This window comes from Apiospora aurea (genome assembly GCF_038362705.1).
Source record: "Apiospora aurea strain CBS 24483 chromosome Unknown utg000002l_segment0_segment0, whole genome shotgun sequence".
Lineage (NCBI taxonomy): Eukaryota > Fungi > Ascomycota > Sordariomycetes > Amphisphaeriales > Apiosporaceae > Apiospora > Apiospora aurea.
This window is the reverse complement of record NW_027117389.1, coordinates 1,767,402-1,792,292: the sequence shown is the minus strand read 5'-3', so window position 1 is coordinate 1,792,292 and position 24,891 is coordinate 1,767,402. Positions and strand designations below refer to the sequence as shown.

The 24,891-nt window shown below is 53.6% G+C and overlaps 7 protein-coding genes across 7 annotated transcripts; 3 read left to right on the top strand and 4 right to left on the bottom strand.

The window, feature by feature from the left end:
• Positions 1 to 826: 826 nt before the first annotated feature.
• On the top strand, positions 827 to 3,985 carry PG986_002954 (calpain-like protein; the record flags this gene model as incomplete). The annotated part of the gene is made up of 6 exons (XM_066839176.1): positions 827 to 1,204; positions 1,280 to 1,553; positions 1,615 to 1,712; positions 1,774 to 3,033; positions 3,099 to 3,913; positions 3,940 to 3,985. The coding sequence occupies 6 exons, from the start codon at positions 827 to 829 to the stop codon at positions 3,983 to 3,985; spliced, it is 2,871 nt and encodes a 956-aa protein (XP_066704240.1).
• Positions 3,986 to 4,590: 605 nt separating this feature from the next.
• PG986_002953 (uncharacterized protein) lies at positions 4,591 to 5,080 on the bottom strand (the record flags this gene model as incomplete). Its single annotated transcript, XM_066839175.1, has 2 exons — positions 4,591 to 4,792; positions 4,908 to 5,080. The coding sequence occupies 2 exons, from the start codon at positions 5,078 to 5,080 to the stop codon at positions 4,591 to 4,593; spliced, it is 375 nt and encodes a 124-aa protein (XP_066704239.1).
• A 3,447-nt stretch (positions 5,081 to 8,527) lies between these two features.
• Positions 8,528 to 9,048, bottom strand: PG986_002952 (uncharacterized protein; the record flags this gene model as incomplete). The annotated part of the gene is made up of 2 exons (XM_066839174.1): positions 8,528 to 8,693; positions 8,804 to 9,048. The coding sequence occupies 2 exons, from the start codon at positions 9,046 to 9,048 to the stop codon at positions 8,528 to 8,530; spliced, it is 411 nt and encodes a 136-aa protein (XP_066704238.1).
• Positions 9,049 to 10,212: 1,164 nt separating this feature from the next.
• PG986_002951 (major facilitator superfamily transporter) lies at positions 10,213 to 11,734 on the bottom strand (the record flags this gene model as incomplete). Its single annotated transcript, XM_066839173.1, has 2 exons — positions 10,213 to 10,377; positions 10,454 to 11,734. 2 exons carry the CDS (start codon positions 11,732 to 11,734, stop codon positions 10,213 to 10,215), a joined length of 1,446 nt encoding a protein of 481 aa, XP_066704237.1.
• Positions 11,735 to 12,835: 1,101 nt separating this feature from the next.
• PG986_002950 (Acetamidase) lies at positions 12,836 to 15,213 on the top strand (the record flags this gene model as incomplete). The annotated part of the gene is given in 6 exon segments (XM_066839172.1): positions 12,836 to 13,114; positions 13,318 to 13,694; positions 13,706 to 14,409; positions 14,796 to 14,942; positions 15,039 to 15,093; positions 15,156 to 15,213. 6 exon segments carry the CDS (start codon positions 12,836 to 12,838, stop codon positions 15,211 to 15,213), a joined length of 1,620 nt encoding a protein of 539 aa, XP_066704236.1.
• Positions 15,214 to 15,607: 394 nt separating this feature from the next.
• On the bottom strand, positions 15,608 to 18,272 carry PG986_002949 (uncharacterized protein; the record flags this gene model as incomplete). The annotated part of the gene is made up of 8 exons (XM_066839171.1): positions 15,608 to 15,738; positions 15,778 to 15,941; positions 15,994 to 16,863; positions 16,916 to 16,963; positions 17,013 to 17,501; positions 17,582 to 17,812; positions 17,857 to 18,091; positions 18,152 to 18,272. 8 exons carry the CDS (start codon positions 18,270 to 18,272, stop codon positions 15,608 to 15,610), a joined length of 2,289 nt encoding a protein of 762 aa, XP_066704235.1.
• A 1,870-nt stretch (positions 18,273 to 20,142) lies between these two features.
• PG986_002948 (RNA-directed RNA polymerase) lies at positions 20,143 to 24,067 on the top strand (the record flags this gene model as incomplete). Its single annotated transcript, XM_066839170.1, has 2 exons — positions 20,143 to 20,767; positions 20,823 to 24,067. 2 exons carry the CDS (start codon positions 20,143 to 20,145, stop codon positions 24,065 to 24,067), a joined length of 3,870 nt encoding a protein of 1,289 aa, XP_066704234.1.
• Between the last annotated feature and the right edge of the window lie 824 nt (positions 24,068 to 24,891).

Below are 24,891 nucleotides of genomic sequence, written 5' to 3'. Positions count from 1 at the left end.
AAGGGAAGGCCGTCCGGCTGAGGGACAGGAGCCGGGCTGATTTGCAGGGCCAGATTCCTGACATGGATCTGACCAGAATCAAGGGTCCATGTCTTCGCCTTCTGAGGAGCCCTTGGATCCCCACCCGGGCCACCGCTTGTCTTCTGGCCAGTCTAGAAGACGGCTATCTTGGATTATCAATGGTACAACATCCTCCGACGCGCACCTAAGACCCCAGTCACCAGTTAATGGCGCTTGATATGCAGGTCTAGACTCCGAATGGCCGAATGAAGATCGTTGTCTTGGATTGTTGCCTCGTTCCCCACGCTTCACCAGGAAGCGCCAATGAGCCCCAGAAACGCGACATACATCCGCCATGCCGCCTCTCTTTCAGACGACATGGTATGTCGCTGGCTGGCCCCCCGGCAGCAGCAACGACCACCTGCTTGGGTTCTTAAGTCCGGACGACTCGTATTTCTTACCCTTCGAGTCGGTGAGGCCCCTGGTTTTTCCTCTTCTCTTATCATCTCTTCGACATTCTTTCCTTTCCTACCTCGTTGAGGCTATACGTTCTTTACCACCATCGAGTGGCTGCCTCCCACCTAGTAGCTTGTTCAAAGCCTTTGCCATTGCATTTATTACGACGTTGTGCTGTGGGTTGTGTGTAGCATCCTCTCGTGCCCTTTGGTCGAATACCATTGGTAAGATACAACCTCCAGCTTTAAGCTACTGACTTGTTCAGCTTCTTTGGCTACTGTGTACTGTAGACCCCACAAGTGACTGTACTGACGGCTCTATTAGAGATATACTAGTGACATACCCGCTGTAATCGAAGTCTACACACACAATGACCTTGACGAAACCTCGAAGAGATCTGGAAGCCTTCGGCTACAGTTCCTCCTCTGAGTCCGAGTCCGAACTGCCCCGCAAGTCCAACAACTCGAACGGCAATGGCCAAACCCAGAAGAAAAAGAAGAAGCGCAAGCTGCCGCCTCAACAAAGCATCAACAAGATCTGGAGGCACTTCTCTGCCAAGAAGTTTAGCCGCGCGCTGGCAATCTTGCCATTCGACCCGGTGCCACTGCCTGCCGAGCCCGAGCGGCCGAACGAACTGCTCAGTGCCGGATACGACCGAGCCGTTGAAGAGTGTCGCCGGAAGGTGAAGAAAATCATACAAGAATGCCGAAGAGTCAACACCAGATACCGAGATCAAGGCTGGGACATTGTAAGTCCACTTATACGTAGAATGGGGCTGGGTGTATCATGGAGGAGAAGCTAACGGTGCTCTTTGCGCTACCAGGATTGGGACCTGAAAATGACCAAGGGGAACACCCTGAATTACCTTGGATCGAATAAGTTCGACGTCGCAGGCCCTCGTCTCAGTTCCAGTACTTCTGTCCCGAAGGCCGTGAAGCGCGTCCACGAGATCTACGAGAAGCCCACTTTCATGAAGGAGATTAATGGAAGTGATGTGAAACAAGGCTTCCTGGGCAACTGCTGGCTTATTGCCAGCTTCAGTGCACTAGCCAATGTGGAGAACGGCATTCAGAGGATTTGTGTCGAGTATGACACTCGTAAGTACCACCATGTTGATGACATTTCGTGGCTCAATTCGATTGCTTATTCCAATTGCAGGTATTGGCATATACGGGTTTGTCTTCTTTCGCGACGGCGAGTGGGTTTATTCCATCGTCGATGACAAGCTATACATGACATCTCCCAATTGGGACTCGGTAAGTCCGAATTAAACCAATCATGCCACAATGACTGTTACTAATACACTACCGCCAACAGCCCAGTCTGCAACGTGACCTGCTAAACCAGATCGACCGGGATCACGAGGATGCCGAATCTTGGTACCGTAAGACGTACCAGACCGGCTCCAAGGCGCTCTTCTTTGGTGGCAACAAAGACCAGAATGAAACATGGATTCCTCTGATGGAGAAGGCGTTTGCCAAAATCCATGGTGATTTCTCATCCCTCATTGGTGGCTGGATTGGTGAAGGCGTGGAGGACCTCAGTGGTGGAGTCACTACTGAGCTTCTGGCAAGTGACATTCTAGACTTTGACGGGTTCTGGGAAGATGATCTGAGCCGCGTCAATGAGGAATTCCTCTTCGGCTGCTCCACGGGTCTCCTCGACGGTGGATATGGTGAGCGAAATGGCATTCGCGAGGGCCATGCCTACGTTGTCATGGATGCGAGAACGTTAAAGAGCGGCGAGCGCCTCGTTAAGCTCCGAAACCCGTGGGGTAAGCTGAAGAAGGGAATCTGGGATGGTCCCTGGAGCGACGGCTCCAAGGAGTGGACCAACGATGTCAAGGAGGAGCTGGGCCACAATTTTGGCAACGACTCCGTCTTCTGGATCCGGTACGAGGATATGCTTCGCAAGTTTCAACACATTGATCGGACGCGACTCTTCCGCGAGCCTGACTGGCGCTGCTGCCAGCGCTGGATCGGTGTCGAGGTCCCGTGGAAGGCACAGTATCACGAAAAGTTCCATATCACCCTGACCAAAGAGTCGCCCTTGGTACTTGTTCTATCGCAGCTCGATAACAGATACTACAAAGGTCTTCATGGGCAATATAACTTCCGCCTGCACTTCAGGATTCACGAACAAGGTCGGCCAGATGCGGAAGACTACATTGTGCGATCGCACGGCAATTACCTGATGGATCGATCAGTTTCGATTGAGTTGCCCTCCATGGAGCCCGGAAAGTACTCTGTCTTCGTGAGCGTCGCCGGAGAGCGGGACACCGACATGTCGACTGTGGAGGATGTTGTCAAACGCGAATGCAAGCAGCGTTCGGACCACGAGAAGCTGGCCTCCGTCGGCTACGCTTACGATCTCGCACATGCCAAGGGTGTCGCGCACCTTGATCAGGTGCGGAAGCTGCGTCAACAGTCTGACCAAAAGAAGGCTAGCAATTCGCGCCAGTCTGAACGTCGAAAGATGTGGGAGAAGCGCCACCTGAACCGCGAGATTAGCAAGAAGCAGCAGAAGAAGAACGAGGAGAAGCATGAGCGCGCCGCCGCGCCGCCAGGGAAGAAGAGCGCAAAAAGAAAGAGGAAGCCGAGGCTGTCGAACGGAAGAAGAAGGACGATGCTGATGCGGCTGAGCGTAAGAAACAAGAAGAGTCCGCCGAGGCCGAGCGCAAGAAGAAGGAAGTGGAGAAGCCGAAGGACAAGGCTAGCGAGGACAAGAGCGTCCAAACTGATGTTGCCGAGTCGAAGGACCAGAAGGACAACGACACCAAGGATGATAACCCAGACTCAAAGGACATTCCCAAGGAGGAGAATAAGACAGAATCCGAGGATGCCAAGCCATCTGAAGATAAGTCTAACGAAAAGAAGGTAGAGGGCAACTCCACGACTGCCCCTGCCCCTGCCCCTGAGAAGGAGAAGGAGAACAAGCCCGCCTACTCCTCCGACAATGACTCTTCCGATAGCCCGGTATCCGACTGGGAGAATCTTTATGATAGTTCCGACCTCTCTAAGAAGCCGCGCATGGCACCGCCGCCACCACCTCCCCAGAACACCGACAAGGCTGTAGAGACCGACGAAGAGGCTGGCTTACCTGATCCATGGAATGCTGTCTGCGTGGTTGGCTTCCGCGTCTACTCAAAAGATGAGGATCTGGAACTACGCGTGGTTATTGAGGGCGGCGACCTCGCTGAGAATGGCATGGGCGAGAAGGGCGCGCAAGACATTGACAATGCCCAGATCAACGCGGCCTCTGGTATACGCGAGAAGAAGATGGAAGGTGACAACATCAAAGACCAAGTTGAGATAATTGACGGTGCCGCCGTCGTCAAGGAGAAGGTCCAGCCTGACGACAACAAAGAGGCGAACAAGACGGATGAGCCTGCCTCTAAGGTCAACAACGATGACGATGGAGCGGAGGCGGACTCAGAGGACTCCTCGGATGACGAGGAGTCTACCCGTTGGCGAGCCCCGACAGCGCGAGCGGCGATTGCTCGCCGCAAAAACAACTGGAATCGTCATGATTCTTGGCGTTTGATGCGTTTGTTGCATTTTTTTTCCTTTTTTTTCTTTTCTTCCTTTGGCAACAATCGTTTATGAGCATGGCGCAGCGGGTTTGGAATCGCGTAGCGGCTTTAGAGAGGCCCCATTGGGCATCGGACAGAGAAACAGCTACTGCCACAAATAGTAGCTTTGATGAGGCGCTACTTGTAGTTTTACAGGTATCGGAACGATATTCCTTTCATGGATGATTTGAGAATCATGAGAATTGGCTACTGCGCGAATGGATTGGGTCTACAGGTTAAGGTTGGATTTCAGGATTGTCTATATCTCTCATGTTTCGAATCTCCTTACATACTTGGTCGAGGTGATCTAGATGGCTAAGATTGCTCCGCTCACCCTAGATATGTTACGTCTGAATGAATATTACACTCCATCAAACAAGGTCAAGTCGGCAATGGCCTTCCGTTGGTTGCTGCCCTTCTTTCTATTCCAGTGCGGTCTATGTAGCTCAAGCGACTCAAGTCAGCATACCGTCTGTTGTTGAACATCAAAAATAGGAAATAACGTAAATGTAACCCAAGAACACCGTGCACAAGACGAGGCACAACATGAAAATGCCGAGTACCTAGAAAGTGATCTCGTCAAAGGAAAGGGAACTGGACTCATGTACAGAGTTGCAAAGGGACTGGTGGCACTCGTCGGGTCGACAGCCGTTGCAGGCTTGGTCGCAACCCAGGACGCCCTTGGAGATGTAGACGGACCAGCAGTCCGGCGGGCCGAGTTGGCAGTCCATTGGCACGCAGAGGCACAAGTCGTCGGGGAACGCACTGTTTATTGTTGGCGACGATGGGATGTTGCTGTTAGCTTGTGTTCGCTTCCTCCGAGCGGAAGGAAATCAAGGTAGGAAGACGAAAATTCGGCGGGGGTTCCCATCACACGTACATAGGTTTGCACTGCCAAGTCTCCCCCTGTATCCGAGGCGGAGATGGCGACGAAGTCTGGTGCTGTGGCTGTTGAAGCTCGGGAGACGCGGACGTGAGATTGAAGTTTGGCAGACCCCATACGATGCTAGCGTGGCAGAGAAGAGCCGTGATGATGGCCGTGGTGGTCTTCATGGTGTACTTGACGCGAACCGGAGATGCCTGTGTGTCGTGTTTTCTCTGTGGATTGGATAAGAGATGGCACTGAGTAATAGATGCTTTGCCAAAGCCACTGATATATTGGCGTTACTTCGAGAGGGGGATTAATTGTGGTGGTTGATAATGCAGTCGACCTCTCTGGTTGCACGGTTTGATCACGACGCGCTGCCACTCGCTCCCGGCCTATGGTGTATAGTTTGAACACGTTGAGGAGGAAGGCGCCGTCGAGACCACGAGATCACGCAGCATGTGCCTACCTCATACAAGCACGGGTTGGTTCCTTCCATCTGTTTCGTTTGCGATAGACAATTTCCAACGGTCTAGACCTGCACAACTTTGAGGTGCCGCGATACATAGGGAGAAATGTGTTCGGGAGTGGCCTTGAGGAACGACGAGCGTGGCGAGGCAACAACGGCAACAACGACGACCTCCAGATAACCAGCTGCATGCCGATAATTGTCTAGCACTGCTCGGGATGGAGTGAGCATTCGCCGCACATGCACCCTTGAAGCACAAACATACAGTGCAAACATCTCCCCAGACCCGAACCGCTCCGGGACCGACCCAATGGCATGCGTTTGCTGGCCGAAAAAGACACAATCCAATGTTTGCCATCTGCTTGTTCCTGCATCACCCCGTCGCGATTCGGTCAATTGGACCGTCCAATCTTTGGTTGGCGAATCTGTGGCCTCCCTTGGCCTCTTGGGTAAGAGCGGGCGACAACGCCGCTGCATGTACAACGAGAGAGATCCTGCCGTGTCCCGTGATATTATCTCGGTTGACTCGGGAGGCGTGCATCGTGTTTGCTGCGTACCTGCAACCGCCGCCGCAAAAGGCCCCAACTAGGGTGGATGACTCAACGGTCTTTGTGTATGTTGTTCGGTGTCCATGTCAAATACGGAGTACACGGCTCGAGCATATCAGCTTACATGCATGCAGTATTGCAGCTGTAGACGCATTTTTGTCCGGCATGTGCTGTAGCTCAACGTGTTAGCTCGGGCGGCGTCGAAAGGAAGGATCCAGCTTGGTTTTGGTTTGGGCAAATCCGACTGAGAGAGTCAATGAGATCTTCCCTCGCAGTTTTGATCAAGCAACGAGTCTTCTCCAATTGGACTGAGAGCGTAGTGAGAGAACGGTTCTGCAACCTTTGGGGGTTCCATCTTTCTGCTGCCGTTGCGACTGTGCACTCCTCCACTAGGGATGTTTGTGTCTTTGCTGGGCTTCAACAAGTCGTCAAGTGCCGGCAGACTGCTTGCACCGGCGTCCCGTTGCTACGGAACACGCGGCCGCAAATGTGAAGGCCCGAGAAGTAGAATGGCTCCCTCAGGACAGTAGAGCTCGCGAGTACGGGTTGCGCGGACACTCTTTGCTTCAGCAGCAATACGGGCCATGGACGGGCGATTCTGGGGGGCTCGTATTCAATTTCTTGAAACGCAGGCTACTGGCATTTTAATACAGAGTGCCCATAGTTTCAAAAACGATATGGCCTCATTATCGTGGCGAATTGACGATGAGTCGAGGGTCGGATTGAGACGACCCAGAGTCGTCGCACGCCACAGACCAGGCTGCAACCCCGATCCCTCTGAGAAGTGGGGGGGTATTGCTCTGCTACATACGATGCGGCATCTGCAGTTTGCTAATTCGCGTAATCATGCACACGCTGGTGAGCGAGCGGGGGAGGGCATCTGAGTTAGTAAAGGCCTTGGTCGTCAATCTGGGGAGTGGAGTGCGGCGCTTCCAGCTGCAGCCGTGTCTTCCGGGGTTGTCCCAATTGGTCTTGAGATGGAGGCCCGGGAAGCTTCTTGCAGGTGGATTCGGTGTCAAGTTGCGAGAGCGAAGGAGAGTTGCTGTCTCGCTGTCTACTGCAATTAGTTTAGTGGGTCCGAACGAGACACAGGTGGACACTCACTGTCCGACCCCGATTTCTGCGCCCTGTCAGCAATGAACGCATGTTCGGGCGATCCCCTCTGCTCCTCGTCCAATAACCATTCGACCGTCAGCCCGCGTACTAGGCATATGCGTGTTTGCCTTGAAAGCCGACATGCACATCAGATCATGGCCCGCGTGTATCCGCCCGTCCCAACCCAACGTCAGACGACCAGGCAGTTGTATCTTGGGTACTGTAAGCATGTTGCGTGCTGGTTTGGGTAACCCGCCAGGCAGACACAGTAGGCTAGATGCTGTCCAGAGCCAGGGCGATCACTTGGCGCCTGTCAGCGACGACTCGCGCGCCCCCAGGTGAGGCAATCCTTGTCGGCAGTCAGCTCACCTGTCTCGTAAAGATACGAGGTATATATAAGTCAGCCTACATTGGAACCTGGTAAACCGACTTCATACTCATCACTTCACACAACCACTCTCAAGAACGAACCTCACCACCAAGATTCATCATCTCTACCCTTGCCAGCTGGACCTGGACCCTTCTCTCGTGTTACCCAGAGAAACACACTCACACACTCTCTCACACACGAACCGCATGCACAAACACTACCACTCAATTCGCTCTATACTCGTCCTCATTCAAAGAAAAGAACACAGACAGCCTTGGATACTCTCCGAAAAACGAAAGGCATCACAGTTCCCGTTAAGCTCTCGCCCACGAGTTACTTCCTCTTAACAACATACCGAAAGCGCACTTACTCTCACCCGCGAGTTCGTCCATCACTCAACCGGAATCATGTTCGGCCTCTGGAACGCCTTGTGGAACGCCGTCGGGAGCGGGTCGGACCCGAACGCCGCGGAGAAGACAAGCACGAACGGCCACCGCCGCCGCAGGAGCAAGGGATCGACATCACAGGTGTGGGGACACGTGATGGAGTAGTATCATAGATCGATCGGTCTTGCGATGGGAATTAACTAGAGAAGTCGACAAGGAGTTCACGATGCGGATTGCAGCACAAGCTGCGAGGTTGGGCAACGGCGCTCATGGCAATGAGCGAGGTCGTTGGCTACACTTTTTAGGAGTACTTGGTGTACTGGCGTTTCTATTGCTTGGATTGATACCGCATGGCAGGACATTTGGCTGTGGGCGCGCGATTGATGAGCATGGGTGGGTGCATTATGGCAGGGGATGAGACAACCTTTTGGGTATAAAGCAGCCATTACATGATAGAGGTAGCAGGCGGTTATATATATCGAAGTCTAAATCACCAAGAATCCTGGGGTTGCTACCCATTAAAGCATACATGAAACAGCTGACTCGCGATCTCCTCGGCATTTTGCCTTCTCAATGGCCAAATAAATACACATCACATACAAGTCACGTGAAAAAAATGACATAGAAGGTTATCAATGCAATGCGCTTGTGAGTTGATTAAGATGTATGTAACAGCGTGCCTAGGGCCTAGAAAATCTAGGTGAAATACCGTTGCACTTCTTGATTTCGTTTCGTCGTTAAACTTCGTACTTGGTGTGCAGACACGCTTAAGCAGCAGTGACATCAATGGTGGCGTTGAAAGCGTGGACCTTGGTGACACCACTGGCACCGACCAGGGAGGGGACGGCGGCGGTCAGGACGGTCTCACCGGCGGGGGTGTCCTTGGGGATGGTGACATCGACGGTGAAGTTGCCGAGGGGAACTTGCTCGGGGCTGTAGGTAGACCGTATTAGCAAGTGTGTTCATCACGGCTCTAGGCAGTGAGGTGCCAAGAGAAGGAGAGAAGGAGAGAAGGAGAGAGAGAGAGAGAGAGAGAGGCATACTAGAAGTTCTGGTAGCCGATCTGCGTGCCGACGCAGATATCCGGGGCGCAGCTACCGCCACCGGAGGAGATGCCCCAGATGACGGAGTAGTCGACAAAGTTCTGGACGTAGCTCGCGGTCAGGAGCTTGGCTTTGATGGTGCTGCCGGCGGCGGCGGTGGCGGGGGCCTCGAGGCCGTAGATGTAGGCGGAGGCGGAGGGCAGAGCGGCCAGGCCGGCGCCGATGAGAGTCTTGATGGAAACCATTTCGGGGGTGTTGCGGCTGGTTATAATATATTATGGAATATTAAGTTTGTTGTTGAGTATTTGCAGGTAACGAAGGACTGGATGTACAGAGATCGTGGGATGGTGGATGTACTGAAAATCGGATGAAGTAGGGACGGGCGCATCCCATTCTTATATGAGCCTCCTTCCCCCAGAAACGATGACCCGACTTTAAACGTCAACGGCAACTTCCTCAGTCCTTCTCGATGCTACTATTCCAAGCCTACTTAGGTATCCGATTTATTGTGGTCTTTTGCATAAGAGCCGACGGATCAATACGAGATTTGACGTAGCAGCTGGCTCCGTTAATAGTGCCGATCCCTATTGCCCGCACGTGGCAGATCCAGGCGGTTTCCCAACAAATACCAGCGATTCCAAGAGGTTCTTCCCGGGATGTCGGGTAATTCATGCAGCGGCTGAGCTTCGCCTTGGTCCCGGGTTGCAGTATTCGCGTGATGCCCCTGAATGACCGGTCAATTGTCCGCTGGGTGCTTGAGGTAGAAAACAAGGCGGGATTAGATTGTGGTGGTAAAGGGGGCTTCTGAAGGGGGATGCTGCTGGGTAGGTAGCATTTAACCCAGTCAATTGCACTGCCCGACCCCGACCCTGTGCCTGCGTCATGGGCCGAATCGAACCAATCTGGCCCAGCCCCTCCAGGCCCCTCCCCGCTAACCTGATCATGCCCCACTGCGGGTGGTAAGGTCGCTTCGCTAACCGCTAAATCACCTAATCGCCAATGGACAAACTGCCGCAAGATCCGCTGGACTTGGAAGAATCACTGCGGCCAGTGACCAGCGCACCCAGCTCCTTCTTTCTGCAAGGCCGCCAACTTACGAGTCTCGTAAAACCGTCACGCCTTTTCGACAACGAACATACCCAAGGTATGCACTTCAGGTCACACCGCCTACGGCCAGGTCACGCTTTCATCCTGCATCCCAGTAGATGCTTTGGCGGTTTTGCCGGTGCGTTCGGATTTATGGCCTGTTCAGTCTTGCTGACGCGCGAATGGGACCGTACCTACAGACAACTAGCGGTGATGGCCTAGTCGCATGAACAACACTAACACGCCTCCCTCAAACGGGGTAGATCCAGGCATGCGACCAACAACAGGCGAAATTTGTTGTTAAAGCACAGCTCGAACAATACCTAGACGGACTTTGCATCCACATCCACATCCACATCCACATTCACAGGCGTCGACTCGCCATGTACCATCTCTCGCCTTTTACTATTCCTCCGGTCCAAGAACGAAAGCCCGCCCGTCCATATCGTCAAAGCAATGCTCATCGCGATCATGGCCCACATACCCCGCTGTAAAGCAATTGTCAGCAACTGAAATAACCAAGGGCGCATGCTGTCATGGAGGCTTCCACAACGCATCACTTACTTTGAACCACGGCGCCATGGAGGCGCCGTAAAAGACGATGGACCACCAGGCGTTGATCACATTGGATCCCAAATTCATGCCCGCCAAGACGACGGCTCGGAACATATGGTCTTCGTACCTCATCGCGTCGTTGCACCAGGCGAAGAACGTGGCTTGGCAGGCGTACACCGTCCCGGCTAAGTAGTACGCCGCAAAAACCACCGTTGTCGACGCCGCATTGGCGGGATCTCTGGACGCCGCCAGCACCATGGCCGACGTTACCACGCCGATGATGGCAATGAAGTGACCCACAAGCCAACGCTTGCCGCGCAAGAAGTCGGTGAGGGTCGCCCAGAAGAGTGTCGACACAATGCCCACTGCCGGAACGGCGGTAGGGTAGTTGTTCAGTTGCCACACCGCAAACTTGTTGGTTGGGTGGCTCTTCATGTACAACGCCATGAGGCCATTGGCACTGAACGACTCCGTTTCGCCCGCAATGATCCAAAGACCGACGAAACCCCACCAGTACCAAGACGATAAGACCTTCTTGAAGAAGCCGAGGGATACTGGAGAGCGCTCTTCCACAGCCGGTACCCGCGCGATGGCCAGTTCCTTCTCAGCTGCCGTAAGATAAAAGGCGGTCGTCGTCTGCGGTGTATCTGGGAAGAAGACGAAGCCGTAGATGGCCACAGGTATGGTGATTAGCCCGTCAATGATGAACAGCCACCGCCAGCCAGTGAGGCCGTTCTTCTCGTGCAACGACTGGTAAATGCCGGTTTGGATGAAGCCGCCAATCATGGTCCCGGCCAGGCCCGATGCCGTGAAGATGCCACTCCGCTTTCCGAGCTCTCGCTCGGTATACCAAGAGCCCAGGATATAATGAGTTCCCACGAAAGTGGTCGCCTCGGCAATGCCCTGGAAGAACCGGATGGCCATGATGGATTGGGGCCGGTGCACCGAAGCCGTGATCATGGTCAGGCAGCCCCAGATGACCATCATGGACGGGAAGAAATACCGTGGCTTGATATAGTGCAGCGACATGTTGGCCGGCAGCTGGCCTATGACATATCCGACCGTGAAGCAGGTGTTGATCTGGTTCAGCTGGTCGCCCACAAAGCCCAAGTCTTCCTTCATGCCACTGACGTAGGCATTGGTGAGGTTGGACCTGTCCAAGTAATTGGTGAAATAGGACAGGCAGCAAAAGGTCAGAATGAAGAAGTCGATCTTCATGACCAACCGCCGCTCGCCGGGTCGGTATTCGGTGTGGAGGTAGTCCCTCAGCTTGGATTTGAACCCCGCCATGATGCTGACAGGTTTACGGCGTATGATACTGCTAGAGCTGCAAGTGCAGGCAGGGGGCCCGCGAACGGCTGGAATCGCCTGTCTTATTTATATGTATCACGTACGATAGGCCGAGGGTGGCTGCTACCATGCTCGAGATGGTCAGTATCCAAGACGCCGATCCGACGTAAACATGTCGATGGACTATCGGTGATATGCGATAAGGCAGTTACGGGCAATTGCGACCGGTGAAGATTGCCGGAGGTTCCAATGCGGCCGTCGGAAGGCGCCCAGAAGATAGTGTCTGCCGGGCTTGGCGAACATTTGATGGGTGTTGCGCCTGTAATTTGTCAGCTGAGCTTGCCTACCTATATACGGCTAACGCTCCTTTCCGGCTGAAAAAAGCCAGGTGCAAAAACCGCCGTGGGTACCACCGCCTTAGTGCCGAAGTGATGATAACGACTGGACCGAATCATGACCCGCTTCAGATAGTGAGTGGTCCCCTCCCTAGGAGATGCACTATCTTTCTTTCCCCAGACAGTCTCCAGCCCCAGTCGTTCTGGGAGACTTCTGCTGCATGCAGGCATGCATATTCGCGTCATATTATCTACTGGGGGTTCTGCCGGTTGCTTGAGACGAACGCTGGCCACCGTCAATGAACAACAATGGATGGGACAGGCAATGTAGCCGAACAACGACGGAGTAAGTGATATGCGATAGACGTCCATCCGTCCATCCGGAGCAGCCAAACGGCGGAGTGATGCTACCCCATGAAGATATGAGGAATACAACTAAGATCGATACCAAAGCTGCTGTGGCTAGCTATCTTGGCTGTCGGCTAATCCAAACATGATCAAGCGTAGGGAGGGATGGGCATGACACCCCCTCTAGCGGGCATCGGACCTGTGCCGATGGTGCGGAGTTACCGTCGCCCGCCCCCAAGGCCAACAACAGCAGTCGGATAGCGCTCCAAGGCTGTATTATATAAGATGTAAGATGTGATATTTGCAAGCAGAGGCCTTTTCGAAATACTCTGTTTACTTGCCCAAATCTCGTCGTACTACTACGCGTTTATTTTAAAATAGCAACTCGTGACACGTGCATCTACCACCATTAGTCAAAATGAAGGTTCAGACCTGGGAACAAGTGGTGGCGCGAAAGCGAAAGGCTGTGATGGACTCGATACCGGAGGATTGGATCATCCCTAACCACCTGTTACCGCCCGACACTCAAGATGATGTCACAACCTTCCCCGAGTCGTCGGGCTGGTTCACGGCCGAGGAGCTCTCCATCACGAACTCCGAGGCGCTGGAGCTGCTTCCCAAGCTCGCCTCGGGCGAGCTCAAGTCCGAGACCGTTACGTGGGCTTTCTGCAAGCGGGCGGCGGCTGCCCACCAACTTGTAAGTTCCGTTCCTCAATATATCACATCAGTATGAAAACGCCCGGGGAGGACGGGGAGATGAGACATTAAGACAAGTGAATCGTGCCTTTCGAAAGGGGAGAAAGGGGGGGTGTGCTACGAAAGAACACAGGGGCAAGTTGACGGAAGGAAAATAGGGCGTAGATAAGTGGTATTATAAGAACTTCTACTGACGAAGAGCAGACGAATTGCCTCTCTGAGGCCTGCTTTGACCGCGGCCTCGAGACAGCACGCCAACTCGACGAGCATCTGGCCAAGACTGGGAAGCCCGTGGGTCCCCTACACGGCCTCCCCATCTCGCTCAAGGACAACTTCCACCTGAAAGGGCTAGATGCGACCGTGGGCTTCGTCTCGCACGTGGACGCGCCCGCCGACCAAGACGCGACGCTGGCCGAGCTGCTCCAAACGAAAGCCGGCGCCGTCTTCTACGTCAAGACCAACGTACCCACGGCCATGATGATGGCCGAGACCGTCAACAACGTCCAGGGCCGCACCGTGAACCCGCTGAACCGCCGCCTGACGCCCGGCGGGTCCTCGGGCGGCGAAGCGGCGCTCATTGCGTTCAGGGAAGTCCCCTGGGCGTCGGCACCGACATCGGCGGTTCTCTGCGCATCCCCGCGGCCTGCACGGGTCTCTTCACCCTGCGGCCCTCCTTCGGCCGGTTCCCGACCCTGGGCTGCCGCTCGGGCATGCCGGGCCAGGAGGCCGTGCAGTCCGTCAACGGGCCTCTGGCCCGCACCCTGGGCGATCTCGAGATCTACTGCCGCACCGTCGTCGATGCAGAGCCCTGGCACGATGCGGACCCGCGCTGCCTGCCCATTCCGTGGCGAATGCCCGCACCGCCCCTTTCCGGTGACAATCGCAAGCTGAAAATCGCCGTCATGTGGGACGATGGCATGGCCCTCCCGACCCCGCCCGTGACGCGCGCCCTGCGGCAGACCGTCGCCTCCTTGGAGGCAGCCGGCCACGAAATCGTCGAGTGGTCCTCCCGGGACCAAGCCCAGGGCCTCGACCTGCTGAACCGCATGTTCATCGCCGACGGCGGCCTCGCCATCCGCGAGGAAATCGCCAAGACGGGCGAGCCCTGGTTCCTGCCCGCGATGCAGGCCTATGCCGTCAGCTCCGAGCTCGGCACCCGCGACCTCTGGCGCCTGCACGCCGAGCGCCAGGCCTACCAGAAGCAGCACCTCGACCGCTGGAACGCGGCCGGGATCGACGCGCTGCTGTGTCCCACGACGCCGTATGCGAGTGTGGAGAATGGCAAGTTCCGACACGGTACGTTCGTATCGGGTTTCTGTTCGGTTTCCCGATTCTTCTTCTTCTTCTTTCTTTAATCTCAGAACTTATCTCTGTTACCACACCTTGTTCTCTCTCTCTTCCTTTTCTTTTTCGTGTTGTTCTGTCTTCCTTTTCTTTTTCGTGTGCGTTCTCGCCCTCATTTCCCACAGACCTCGCGTCTCGCTCGCTCGCTCGCTCTTAAGAGCGCCCATCCCCCTTCTCCGCTTTGCGCTTTGCGCTGTTCCTGGTCCCCACCTACCCCCTATTCCACTCCCACTCCCCCCTTTCAGCCCTGTGACGTGATCGGCCTTGAAAGTCGACGTTTCCGGCTTAGGTGACCGAAACTGAATCTATCTGTTTCTCTAACTTCCAACTGCTGCTAGTTGGGTACACGGGTGTGTACAACGTTCTAGACCAGGCCTGCATTAGCTTCCCCACCGGCATCAGGGTGGATGCTGCCCTCGACAAGGCGCTCGACATGTGCTCATACCAGCCCATGAGCGAGGTAGATAAGATGATCCAATCTGAATGTGAGTTTTTCCAATGTCCACTGTTGGGTTTACCGATCGATCGGCCGAAGGGGAGTGCTTACCCTTTACTAACAATCTCTTTTAATCTTTGTCCAGACCATGCAGAAGCGGTACACGGCATGCCGATCAACCTTCAACTGATAGGAAGGAGGTGAGTTCCGACTTATTCCCTGACCGCCATGTCACGGACAAAAACTAATGGCTGCCACCCAGACTCGAAGAAGAGAAAGTCGTGGCTATGGTGAAAGTAGTTCTCGACGCCTTGACATGACAGAGATACGAGACATGTTATTTGACATGAAGCTGCTAAGGAGCGCCGATTTAAAATAAGGAGCTGCAGCTTCGGCTGTCCCGGATGTGCTAAGCAAGCACAAGCCTTCTCGATGTAACGTAAAACAAGCAAGCTTTCATCTCCAGGATCGATGCATGGTAGAAAACTTCTAGATGCCAAATACGAACTCGCTTCAAATCCCTTCTAACATACAAACTCCCAAATAACCCCATTGGCTTGGATAAATGAAAAAGGAGAAAAATCTATCCGTCCCGTCAAGGTCCTCGCCGACGCCCTTTGTGTGTATGGACGATGTTGTGTCGTCACTCTGAACGCCTAGACACCGGAGGACACTTGGCCCCAACGCGCTAGAAAGACCACAGTTAAAACAAGGTTAGAAGTAAAATTGCTGCTGCGGAGGCTGGCCGGGTGGAGGTTGAGCCAGGAAATCAAAGTTCATATCCGTGCCGGTGTAGAACGGATCAGGGGGTGACTCTTGAGAAAGACCAAACGTTAGTTTCAGACCTACTTCCGTCAGGGCTCAATCCGGAAACATGGACTCACCCCAGAAGATGGAATCATAGAGATCCATGGGTGACATGTATGCGGCTGGGTCCATCTGGCTCATGTCCGTAACGTTTTGCATACCCATAGGCGGCGGCGGCTGCTGTTGTTGTGTTTGTTGTTGTTGCTGCTGTTGCAGAGCCGGCGGATATGACGACATACTCCTGTATACAATTAGTGTGTGATGATGATTTGAGCACATCTATATGAACGTACGTCGAATAATCGGGCATGGTAGCTCCGTTCTGTAGTTCCGCCATAGCAAGTGCGGCATCTTGATGAGGATCCACCATTTCATGCGCCTTCTGCTGCTGGCTCACATGTGGTACATTTTGCAATAGAGTGACGGGTGTCCTTGAGCCAGATGGGTTTTCGCTTTTCATCCCTGACAGGCCATGTAAAGAACCGTAATCGTAGATGTTCTTCAAAGCCGTGAGTGCTCTCGAAAGCGGCCCCGAAAGCTCAATGTCCTTCTCACTGTGCTTGATATGACCGGGTGGCGGACTTGACCTCTCCTTAGCAGCAGCAGCCGAGAGCGCCGAAATGAGGTCGCCTTGCAGCCCGCGGACTTCCGGATCAGTTTTGGTTTCGCAAAGAATACCAAGGAGCACAGCAGAGGACAGTCCATGGTACGTGAATGCCCAGCTTCTCGTTGGAATCACCGAGATATTATGCATCGACAGAAACATCCGGACGGTCTCGGTAAGGTTTTCCTTGCACTTGTCGGACAGGATCTGTTTTTCTTCGGCACTCAGTCTGGTACAGTCGCTTCGAAGAGCCGGACGACAGCAAACAGACACCACAAAGGCCGTGTGCAAGCGGCAAGCGTAGTGTTGTAATCGATCTATCGCCGTTTTCGCCGCCTCTTTGCTTCGTAGCTGTGGATACACCCTGTCCCGTATTGATTCGACCGCTTCGCAATTTCCCATGATATTTTCGTAAGTAACCGTATCAGTAGCGTCGGGGTTCAGTTTCTCGGAGATAAGTCTGGTGAGATGATACATGGCCTCCAGATAGGAAAAGCGCTGCACAGTCGAACCGGAGGACAGTGGGATGGCGCAGCACTGAATGTTGGTCATATTGGGTCTTGGTCATCGTTAGCACAGCTGATCGTCTCGACCACCAACCCACGACTTACCGGTCAAAAGACAAAGAGGTCAACGTATCATGCCATTGGCATGTCCACCTGTTCAATATATCAGCTTCTGCTTGAGTAGAATCCTGATCAGTCATACCATAGTTTCCGCCGAACATAGTCCTTCGTCGACATCCCCGACGAGCTCTCACGCCCATCCTGGGGGTTCGAGCGGTGTAGCCCTAGTGACTGAGCCAAGCGGCACGTAAGGGCCAACAAGGCCCAGGACGCCTCTGCCTTCATATCGTTGAGCAGCACAAAGCTCGTCATCAACAAAGCCTGGATAGAGTCGAGGTTGGGCCTGAGCAAGAAATTGCCGAGACGCAAGAAATGCATGCTAATCTGCATGTATCTTTGGGAATCGGTCGTCCTGATGTGGTATGGCGAGTCGTGGTACTGAGAGCCTACAGCAAGTACGGCGAACAGAATGGCTAGCCACGAGGCGGACACCGGTCGGGAAGTTGCCGGGCCCTCGCGGGCATTCTTGGCACGTTCCTCCAGGTAGATCATGAGCCTCGACTCCAGGTCCTCAATATCGATGACAAAGCCCCAGAAGGGGTGTGGCACCTCCTTGTAGGTCTTGAAGAGTCTAATAAAGGGTTAGAGAGTTGACGAAACGCCACCAGGACGGCTCTTAGTTGTTGCTTGCGGTTAGCGACAGCGACTTACTTGAGCACCTCACGATCGGAAGGAAGCTCGGCAGAGATCTCTCGTGTCATTCGATCTAGGTGGTGCGACGACATCAGAGGGAATGGCGCTGAATTGTCGAGTCCCCAGATGGGGCGCATGTCTCGACGTATGTCGATGCCATCTTTCGTCTCGTTAGGCGAAGATTGGTCCCTTAGCAGAGCTGGGATGCTGTTCTGCCCGACGAAGCGGGGGTATTTCCATCGACTCGGACTGGTCTAAGCAATCATCAGGTCATGAACATGCCGCGGAGTTACAATCGGGGTGTATATGGCATACCTAGGGCCCGGGGCCAGCCGTTGGGCTGATGGTCACTGGCGCGCTCCGGCTCGGCGCTTGCATCCGGGGAGTGCGGGCGTTTCTGGCCATGTGTGATGTCGGCGGAACCCTGCTTGGCAACATTGGAGCGGTTTGGCTTATAGGAGCACAGCTGTGGGTGCTCCCGTTTTACGCAATTCTCACACGGCTGCTTGTTGTCACACTTGACCTTACCTGCGCAACGGATTAGAGGTCGGTGTCACGCTGGCTGGGGGGGGTTGGGAGAGGACGCACGCTGGCGGCAGGGCCAGCAGGCTGTGCCGTATCGAACTTTGCGATGTGAGTGTATAATACGGCTAGCTTCTTCCGGGGTGAGTTCCTCCACGGAAACGTGGGCGTCCTGTGATTTGGGCATGGGCAAGAAAAGGGTAGGATACGACAGAGCTCCGTTGCGGCATGCGGGATGCCGGCCTCGCCAAGCACCAAGCACCAGACTGATAAGCGCGGTAATCTGGCAGCTTAGTTTTTAGTTCAGAGTGTGGCAACGATCGTCTGATTGGGCGGAGTCGTGGGCTCAGTCCCCGAGTAGCTGTCTGGCCCAACGGGCAGCGAAGCCGACGACGACGACGACGGGATTCGAATCGAGGAAGTAAGGGGAGAAGTGAGGGATTCCAGAGGCCGAGGAGCGAAAAGGAGCCTTTGAATCTTTAATTATTTAGTAAGGTAAATTGAAGACCGACAAAACAAATCGAGGAAGATGAGGCGGGGCGGTCGACATGCAAAAAGTTGACGTATTTTCCAACGAGGCTAGTCTAGTAGCTCCAATTCTCGGCAGAGCGAGCTGGGCGCGGGCGAGCGAGCCACGAGCCAAGAGCCTAACTGGGAGCGACTTGGCACTCACTCGCTGCTAAAACTGCGCTGCTGCTGCTGCTGCTGCGCTGCACTCTGCCAACGGCGCATTGCACACTGCCTGCAGACTGCACTTGACACTCCTTTCTGATTTGGTAGCTGTATAGCCCATAAGTAGCCCATAGCCCATACAGTAGCCCATAGCATGAGCACACAGCACGGTTCTTGGACCGACCATGCCGAGACCATTGCATGTACATAAATTGGAGACGTGCCATTTCCAAACGGGCTTAGCTAATGGCGAGCATCTTGGTTCCCGGTTGTCGCTTCCAGAAGAACCCTTCCATCTTCTCTCCTTCTTTAGTAACGTCACGTGCAGCTGCACAATAGCTTCCTTAGGCCCGAATCGATGTGATGCCTTATTAGCGCAGGGTACATGTACATTTGTGCTGTTCCATGTTGAATATTGATGTTTGGTACCGTTTTCCCCCTTAACTTCAAATGTCTCTATGTACGTACCTATGTACGTAGATAGAGGGCAGTGCAAGTGCCAGAGAAAACCCATATCTTGCATTGATGGGACTACTGACGTGCAATGCTAGGCACGTACCTACCAAAAGTAGTGGCAAAGGAAGAAACTGGCGTATGTATAAGTACATGTACCTAGCCGGCAGCGACGGGACAACTGGTGATGGGCCGACCGATGGCGACGGGTAGACTGTAGTGGTAGTTAGTTAGTGGAGCAGCTCACGATTTATCTGAAAGTAACGTCCCGGTCAGTTCCTGACGGGCATGCTCCAGACCCTTGCTGGTGCCCTTGCAAGTTGCAGTTCGTACCTTCAGTACTTCAATACGACCATACCTCCCTACTCACTCACGCTAACCTAGGCCTCTCCATGTCTAGTCGTAGCTGGGAGTGCTGGCCATCAATCAAATGAGACGACGCGTTTCGCGTCGTAGACCCCTCTTTCTGATCACAACTATCGAGCTCTCAACTCAATTGGTTTCTGGTCACCGGTACGCACGCAACACGACACAGCAGACGACTCGCTTTCTGCTCCCCACAGCCACACCTTGCTTGGACGCGTCGCATATTGGCCAATTTGCGATTCCGTCACAACGCACTTGGGCGTGCCAGTGCCATCCTTGGCCCGAAGATCTGACTAGCAACTAGCTCCCGCTGTTTCGACTCGTACCGATTGGGCCGGCACCGGTCACGCCAGTGCCTGCCTGCCTGCCTGCCTGCCTACCCGGGGTTTTCGTTGTTGGCCGCAAGGAAATCCCTTGAGGTGTGTAATAAAAGTTGCCACTCCCGACTGCCATCAGTGAGTGGCTGGCTCCTTGTGCGTTGCCTGACATTAAAGTGGAAAAATGCAGGTCACACTGCCAATAGCTTTACCTTCGCCCTTATGCACTCGAGGGCCTAGTACGCCGTCATGGGCTTACAGGCCCTGGCACCGCAGACGCCAACCAAGCGGCGAGACGAAAGGGAGCTCAGAGATACTTTCTTCTATGTCTCAGATAACTATAATCTGGGGTTGACTCTGTCCGACAAGCCGCAGTCACCCTCAAAGCTTAGACAAAGCGGCCCTCAAGGTGACCGCATCTACTTCCGGCGATTCCGACCCCTCTATTTCTATGGTAGCCTGCCTGAGGCTCTGGCAGCCTTTAGGAAAGAGGCCATTGCAGTTTCGCAAAGATGGGTTCACAAACCGCTTGCAGAACAGGATACTCTGCCGATGGTCACAGGGCTGCCAAGTGCCAGCTCTGAACACGAGAGATCCGATCTGATTGATCTGCTCGATCATGTCCTCGGCCAGTATATTGTTGGACAGACCCCGGTCTCGTCTTTCAACTCCAAGTTTGAAGATTCTGCTCCGTCCGACCGTACGCCATCGAAGCGGCCGCGTCCACGGGATGCCGTTATTGCCCCAGGATCGCCTCCCAAGAGGGCTCGAAGTAGTTCAGATGCGAGTGGCGATCCCGTTGCTGTTGCTGACTGCAAAGCCGCCGTTGCTGAGCAGGCCGCAGAGACTACTGAGCGCCCCAACCCCTTGAAGCGTACCTCGGCTCATTCTAGTCGAGACTCTTTTAGAACTGCCGACCTTGTCTTCAGTCAGGAGCCACCGCTTTCCCAAGCGACGCAAACAACCATCGAGGCAAGCAGCCAAGAGAAGAGAAGACTGCCCCCTCCTGCCCCCTCCACCCCAAGACTCGTTTCCTGCCTCTTCGGGATTTGAGCAGGAATTGCTTGACTCATTCGTCCACCATGAGAAGCCATCACCAGCCAAAGCCGACCCGGTCAATGAGCCCTCATTCGTGCTTGGAAGTGATTCATCCGATCTATATTCCAGCGAAATTGGCCAATCCACACTGGCAGAACTTGAAAATGGTACCAATGCAACAAAAGGTCACCGGCTCCAGGTTGCGACCATGGATTTTGAGGAGCGTCTCAAAAACGTGTGGCCGGCCGTGCCCGATGGCCTTAACGAAGCTCCTTTGCCCATTGTCTGGGAAATATTGCGTGTATTCATATTTGCCGGCGTGGCCACACGCGATATCCAACTCTCCTACGAAGAGTCCTGGATCGATCAAGATGTCTTATGGAAGATGCTCAAAGTTCACCCTTTGCTCAGGGGCAGGGCCCTACCTGAACGATCTCGAGCTGAAGCTTGGGCTGCTGCATTCGATAACTTTCGCACACTGCATCGGGTCGTTGTTCTTACTGCGTCCCTGGAATTCAGCTCATCTTCTGACCTCGATTCCGTGTTAGCAATCCAACTGGATCCTCTAAGACTCGAGAGGCCTCACAGACTGAACCGTCGGTTCGGGTCAGATCGATTTTTGGAAATCATTATTCCAACTCTTGACGAGAAGAATCTCCCCAGCCACATCAAGAATATACGTGAAGCGGAATCAATTCTCCGTCGTTGGGCCAGCCAAGCGCTGCATTACTTCATAGGCAGAGTTTGGTCGGGATTTTTCATTCGCCCCTACCGCAACCACAACACGAAAGAAACAGCGAAGGACCAGAAGGATATGTTCAATCCGGTCCAACACGTGTCCATGAAACATCGATTCTACTTGTTTGCGGAGGATGGTGACAACTTCCGGCCGTCAGTTTCCGGCCAGCTCCCGCCCAAAGGGGAACCGTTTGCGGCTCATACGAGGGCAACCAAGCACGACATGGTCGAATGGCTTCTACAGATATCAAAGAACATGGACCAACCTGCTACGAAGCTGTTTTCGCGCATCGTCCTGGGCCTGAGCCGTACCGATGCCACTGTCGTGCTTGAAAAGTCACAGATCAAGATTAGAAAGCGCGATCGGCTGTCGCCCATAGGAAATGTCATGAACGACGGTATCGGCCGCATTTCGCAATCCCTCGCCCGCAAAATACGGACCATGATGGGTTCGTTCGGTAACCTCACCGGTTTCCAAGGTCGTATTGGCAGTGCAAAAGGATTTTGGATTATTGACATACAGGACGATACAAATCGTGACTGGATCATATTATATCCTTCCCAAAGAAAATGGAAGTGCGATTTCATGGACGAAGAACATAGGACGTTTGAGGTGCGGAGCGAAGTCAATCCACTCAAGTCGGCCAACCTCAACAACCAGTTCCTTCCCATCCTCCACGACAGAGCCAAGCAAAAAGACGGCATGAAGAACGCGATCAGTGATATACTTGAACGGTCGCTATGCAAGGAGATGGAGGAGCAACGGTTGGCGATCCAAGACCCGTGCAGACTACGACTTTGGGTGCAAAACAATTCAACAAGCTCGCTGCGGGAAGCGCGCCTGAAGAATGGCCAAGTCCCGTTCGTAGGGGGGCTGCCAAAGCAGGACGAAGATAGGATCAACTTTCTACTCGATGGGGGTTTCGATCCAAGACGGCTGCGAATGCTATGGGAGCTGACCTTCAAACTGAGGAAGGACAAGTGCGAGGAAATGAAGAAAAGAATGAACATCAAGATCGGACGCTCGACGTATGCTTTCATGGTCGTGGACTTCTGGGGCCTCCTCAACGAAGGCGAGATACATCTGGGATTCTCGTCCAACTTCCAAGATGATGACTCCCGTTTCTCGGAGACATACTTGCATGGGATGGATGTTCTTGTGGCTCGTTCGCCTGCACATTACACGAGCGACATCCAGAAGGTGAAAGCTGTGTTTAGACCCGAGCTCGGGCCCTTGAAGGACGTGGTCGTTTTCCCATCGAAAGGCAATGTTGCCCTTGCCGATAAGCTGTCTGGAGGGGACTATGACGGCGATATTGCCTGGGTATGCTGGGACCCGAATATTGTGGGCAATTTCGTCAACGCAGAAGTGCCCGCATGTCCCGACTTGTTCAAAGAGGGCGTCTTGACAAAGCAGAAGGAGACTTACAGGGACCTTGTTGATGAATATGGACAGGAGGCCAATTCGAAGTTCTTTGATGCCAGCTTCAAGTTCAATATGCAATCCAGCTTGCTCGGCCTCTGCACCAACTTTAAAGAAAGGCTCGGTTATTCAAGGCGCTCAGTGGGCGACGAGGCCGCCGTCCGTCTCAGCACTCTTCTCAGTAACCTGGTCGACCAGGCCAAGCAGGGCATCCGGTTCACGAATGAAGATTGGACCAAGTTTCGCAACGCTCTTCTGGGGGGTAAGGCGGAACCACCCCAACCGAGGTACAAATCCGACTCATGCCCGGGCCGTCGAAAGTTCTCACATATCATTGATCACTTGAAATTTTCAGTCTTGATACCCATTATTGAGCGAGAGCTTGCCATCCTATCCGAGGATAAGACCAAGCCAAATTCACTATTGGTACCATGGGACAAGGACCTAGTCAAGCTCTATGATCTATACAATGAACTCGGCCAAAACAAGCCACGAGTAAAATCAATCATGACCAAACTCAACAACGATCTTGATGCTCTATATGGCCAGTGCACGGGAAATCAAGCTCGGTGGAAAGACGTTCCGTTTGAGGTGAAAATGGAGAGACTGTACGAAGATTTCCATGCGATACAGCCTAAGAAGCTGACAGGCACGCTGGAAAGAATTCTCACCCGCGGCGGCACGGGGTCATACTCTGAATGGTCACTGCTGAAGGCGTCGGTCATGTTTAAGAAGTTCTACATGCAGAATGTGACATGGTGGATTGCCGGCCGTCAACTCCAGTTTCTGAAAAGCATGCAGACGACCGAGGGGACCCCAACGGGCGGCGCCCTGGCTCTTGTTCGGCCTCAACTCTATGCCGCATTGAGGCCGGACAAGGCGTACATCCAGGCCCTCGCGCTCGAGGATGTAGTGCACCCTGGAGGTGACGTGGCGGAGGTTGAAGACAGCATCGATTCCGACAATGAGATCTGACACGGGCGATTTCACCACCTTAGATCGCCTGACCTTACCAGGCGCTGGCAATACTGGGTTTGCTTATATGATGCTTGGAAAGAAAGCTTTGCGAGTAGCTCGGATTGATTTCAGGAGTTTTCAAAGGAGATTGGTATTGGTTAGTGACCGAGGTCGAGTCTGTTTTGCATGAGAAGGATATGTTTGTTTGTTGTAGTACGATGTTACGAGGTGCAAGCTGCGATGCGATGATTCAAATGGGATACCCTTTGCTTTCAATGCCGTTGGAGATGGGAGGGGACAGTTGAAGGGTTTCAGAAGGGAACTCTACTACTGGTCGGAAACCGATTGGCATGTTCGTCTACACCAATGATGATGACGTTCTTGACCGTTGAAGGTGTGTTTACTTTATTTGAGCGGATAAGTCCTTGGAGAAGTGGGCGTGTAAGGCTTCGTAGACTGATCGTCTCGCTCTTTGCGTTCCGAGAAGCCCTTGACGGAAATTGTGACTGGACACTAGCTTGCTGTTCTCTCCCTCCTCCTACCCCTTTTCAAGCCTTTTACATGCACTCTTCATTTGGAACTCGGACATTGAGGTAATGGGGCCAATTCCGTCTGCCGTTTGCTTCCGTGTACTCATGTATGCGCTGTATGTGTATATCTGTGTATTTGTTTCCGTGTGTGTAGGATATTTTCTGCTATATGCTGGTAGGTCTCTGCGGAGGCGTACTGCGTTTCGGGTAGGGTGCTGATCCAAGGTCTGCTTGTATTCCGGGGCGGCTCGTAGGTTCTCCCCGGCGATCGTCAATCGTTGCAGGTACAGATTGCTATCATTGCTTCCTCCA